Raw genomic sequence first — 4230 nt, 5'->3', positions numbered from 1 at the left:
GGAGTTACAGAGAAAGCAGAGGAGAGGAGGGATACTTTCTGGTGTCTGGGTACCTATGCTCTAAATGGAAATAGGCTTGCTACTATGAAACCAACAGAAAAGAGGCAGAGAGATAAAGGTGGCCAGTCTAAGATTAGATAGCATAGCTAGAAAATATGAGTGAGCAACTGAAAACTTATTGAGTGAAGTGTTCTTGATGGTGTTTTATATTTTTTAATTGCTTTTCTAAATAACAGGAATTGAGAATAGTCAAAAAAAAAAAAAAAAAGGTACATGTTTTAAAACTGGGACAAAAACAGAAGTTAAAAAATTGACTGCACCTCCAGAAAATAATTCCAGAGAATTAAAATTGTGTGCCGCTTTGTGTTTTCTTCATATCATTTGAAGATATTTACAAAAAGATTCATGTAGAGGTTCAAAAGCAAGCATTTCAGATGTTCCTGCATAGAGATGCAACTGGAGAGATTTCTAACTGGCCTGTCTAGGGCCCCAGCAACAGGTTAAGTAACTGATTACAGAAAAGAGCAAAGCAATTTTCAATAAGTAATCACCATCCCAATTTCAGAAGTTTTTGGTCTCCTTTCTTCCCTTCCCATGTGACACAGGGGATGACCAGTGGGAATCAGACAAGGGTGACAGAGTTCCTTTTCTCTATGTTCCTGCATCTACATGAAGGTGGCCTCATAGTCTTTATTCTCTTGCTTCTCATCTATGGATTTATCATAACTGGAAACCTAATGATATTCATTGTCACCCAGCTGGATGTGACTTTGCACACCCCCATGTATTTCTTCATCCGTGTCCTCTCTTTCCTGGAGATCTGGTACACCACGACCACCATCCCCAAGATGCTCTCCTGCCTAGTCAGTGAGCAGAAGACCATCTCTCTTGCTGGTTGCCTTCTGCAGATGTACTTCTTCCACTCACTTGGCATCACAGAAGGCTGTGTCCTGACAGCAATGGCCATCGACAGGTACGTAGCTATCTGCAACCCGCTCCGTTACCCAACCATTATGACTCCCAAACTCTGTATCCGTCTGACAGCTGGATCCTTCCTCTGTGGCTTCCTCCTGGTGCTACCCGAGATCGCATGGATTGGCACCCTGCCCTTCTGCGGCTCCAATGAGATGCAGCAGATCTTCTGTGACTTCACCCCCGTGCTGAGCTTGGCCTGCACAGATACAGCTCTGGTGGTCATTGTGGATGCCATCCATGCCGTGGAGATCCTGGCCTCCTTCCTGGTCATCGCCCTATCCTACCTCCGGATCATTGTGGTGATTCTGCAAATGCCCTCGGCTGAAGGCCGCCACAAAGCTTTTTCTACCTGTGCCGCCCACCTTGCTGTGTTCTTGCTCTTTTTTGGCAGTGTGGCTGTCATGTACTTGCGATTCTCAGCCACCTACTCAGTGTTTTGGGACACAGCAATCGCTGTCACTTTTGTTATCCTCGCTCCATTCCTCAACCCCATTGTCTATAGCCTGAGAAATAAAGATATGAAAGATGCAATTGGGAGGCTCTTCGGCTATCAGAAGAGGGCTGGTGGGATTGAGAGATCGATCTAGATCTCTCTAGCTCTGAAAAATCTCGGAAGTTCAGCTTTGCACTGTTCCTTGTCTTGTTCATGATTATGCTCTTTTTCTATTATCACAGCTACTTGTTCTATTATTATAAACAAGGATGAAAAACTGCTGCATCCAAGTCATTGGTAGCAATTGCAGAGTTTACTTACATTGATTTACTTGTGGTAGCTGAAAGCAGTCTGCATGGGTTTTCCTGCTTTATGGTGCAGGCAGGCTTCTCCCTCACACTCTGTTAGCAAGACTCCTGCCCTTGTTTTCTGTGGTCCCAAGTGCTGGTGAGGCCAGAGAGCAGAACTGAAGAAGCATAAAAGACATCATGGTTCTTGATATTCCTGTGAGCTTTTCCCCAATGATGAACCCCATGCAAGTCCACATTCCACATCAATAAACAATTTCCTGAAACTACAGAGAAAATATCTTCATTTTTAGCTTATTTAATGCACAAATTCAACTCAATGGCAATGTTCTGATCTTATATACTATGTGCTATAAAATTTTAGCCCAATAGAGTGGCATAGTAATTAATAATAGTCCACTATTTCCTCTAGTAATTTACTATTTTAAATATTTTCACATATATAAATCCTCTTGACTTAAAAAAAAAAAAAAAAGACTAAAGTAATTAGGTCAGATATCACCATTATTTAAATGTTGGAACAAAGGTTCAAAGAAGTCTAATCTTCCTAAAGCCATATAGATCATTAGTGACAGAGCTGGAACTTAACTTCAGGATTCTACTTCATGTTCTGCCCCAATAATTACATGTGTTCATTTAGTATATTCTGTGTTCAAGAAAATAAATTATACACATTGCTTTTCCTCAAAGTTTCTTGAAACCTTACCAGTCTTTAATGAATACTAGGAATTATAGGTTTTTCTTTTGTGAATTTCCTAGTCCTCAGGTGATTGCAGAAAGAATATTGGACTATAGGGTTCAGGGACAAAATATTCTGTCTTTTTCTGCCACTAAGCTGTGTCATTTCCTCGTCTTTAAAATTGCATGGTTCCTGGAACTGATTGATCATCAGAACTTATGACTGAGAAAATCTGAAAGTGAAAACCATTCTTGTGCATTTCTGAGATGTTTCCAAGAATATTCTGATGATGAGCCAGATGTGGGAATAACTAAACTCATTCCTAGCTCTAGGGTTTCTTTACATGCATAAGAGCTAAGATTTTTTTTTTTTTTTTAATTTAAGGTAAAGATCTTAAATGTATTACTCATTTATTCTTACAACAACCTTGTGAAATAAATATTAAATCTTTTTTGTTTTACAAATGGAAAACATGAAACACAGTTTCAATAGTTCAAGTATGTGGAGCTTACTATTAGGAATCCAGAGTAAAAATTCAATTCTACCTGATCCCAGAGTCAGGTCTTTATTTGCTAAGACATTGTGCTCACTTTATATGGCTTTCATTCTGGACCAATTACTAAACTTAATCTCCCAAAGGAAATATGATATTCAGTAAATATGATAACTATTCAACAAAAAGTGATGAAAGAGTTTGCTCCTCAAGATTTCAAGATTTACTTAAAAAAAAAAAAAGTTTGAGTAGCAGTTCTATGTTAGGTACCCTGTTAAGTGCAGAGGGTTTAATTAGTGGCTATCATATCAGTATTTTTGGTCTTTGGAGGCCTCAGAGCCTGATGAATAACTATTGTTGCTATTTTAATGAGTGTTGTTATTCATTGAATTCTCATTTTTCTTAGCATAAAATGTAATGGTCCCTATAGACTCAGTGTTCCCAGCCTTAGGCTATTTTATTTCATCTAAATCTTCTAAACATTTAGTATTTGTTCTTCAAGCCTCTTTGAATATGTATCATTTTTTCATCCTTTCTTCTTTCAATCTAGCATATTGATTCTTTTCACAAGGATAACCTTAACTTTTGACACTGAAGCTCAGAAATTATTGTTTTTACTATTATTGTCCTCTACTTCTCAATATTAACAGCAAGCTTCAAGAAAGATTACTCATATTCAAGTATGATATTCTGGGTACTGACATCAGGGCCAATATAGGCCCTTGTTTTGCTGTGACTTATTTTCTATCTTTTTGCTTGTCTTGCTGTTTCTTGCTTGCTCCACATCTCCCATTGGACTGAGGATCCACAGGGATAAGGTTTCCTCATCCTTCTGAATGTTACACCATTCAGCATAGGATCTGTTGACTATCCAAGGTTTGCTGTTGGCTAACTGACTGACTGATTGAGAAGCTGGGTTGACTGCCAAAGGTGGATCAACACCTGTGAGAACAAATGAAGGAGAGAGAAAAGATGGTCTTGGTAAAAACCCAGTATCCATATCAGTCTAAAGTAGCAAAAGGACAAGGAATGAAGAGAGGATGTGTTAAACAGATGGATGCAATATTCAGAGGAGCAAGACTAAGATAATGATTAATCTAAGATAATCATCAGACTAATGATTAGTCTTAACTGCTTCATGCTCTGGACTATTTCTTAGACCCAGCTCTATTTCAGGATGAGTATCTCCTATATATAATAGTGCCTTTGCTTTCTGTTTAAGGTCATTAGAATGAGAGAGTAGCTATTTTTCCCCATTTGTTCTGAACTCCAAAGTTACCTTTGGAGACATCAAGTTATCTCTACACCTGATGAGGAATCACTATTCAGCATGTCTGAACAA

At 38.6% G+C, this 4230-nt stretch overlaps 1 protein-coding gene across 1 annotated transcript; it reads left to right on the top strand.

Moving 5' to 3' along the window:
* The first annotated feature begins 608 nt into the window (after positions 1 to 608).
* Positions 609 to 1562, top strand: OR6K6 (olfactory receptor family 6 subfamily K member 6). The gene has a single exon (XM_065942561.1). The coding sequence runs from the start codon at positions 609 to 611 to the stop codon at positions 1560 to 1562; it is 954 nt and encodes a 317-aa protein (XP_065798633.1).
* The last annotated feature ends 2668 nt before the right edge of the window (positions 1563 to 4230 follow it).

The sequence above is a fragment of the Muntiacus reevesi genome, chromosome 1 (assembly GCF_963930625.1).
Source record: "Muntiacus reevesi chromosome 1, mMunRee1.1, whole genome shotgun sequence".
In the NCBI taxonomy this organism is placed as follows: domain Eukaryota; kingdom Metazoa; phylum Chordata; class Mammalia; order Artiodactyla; family Cervidae; genus Muntiacus; species Muntiacus reevesi.
Note: the sequence above shows the minus strand (reverse complement) of the source record. Positions and strands in the feature narration are given on the sequence as shown.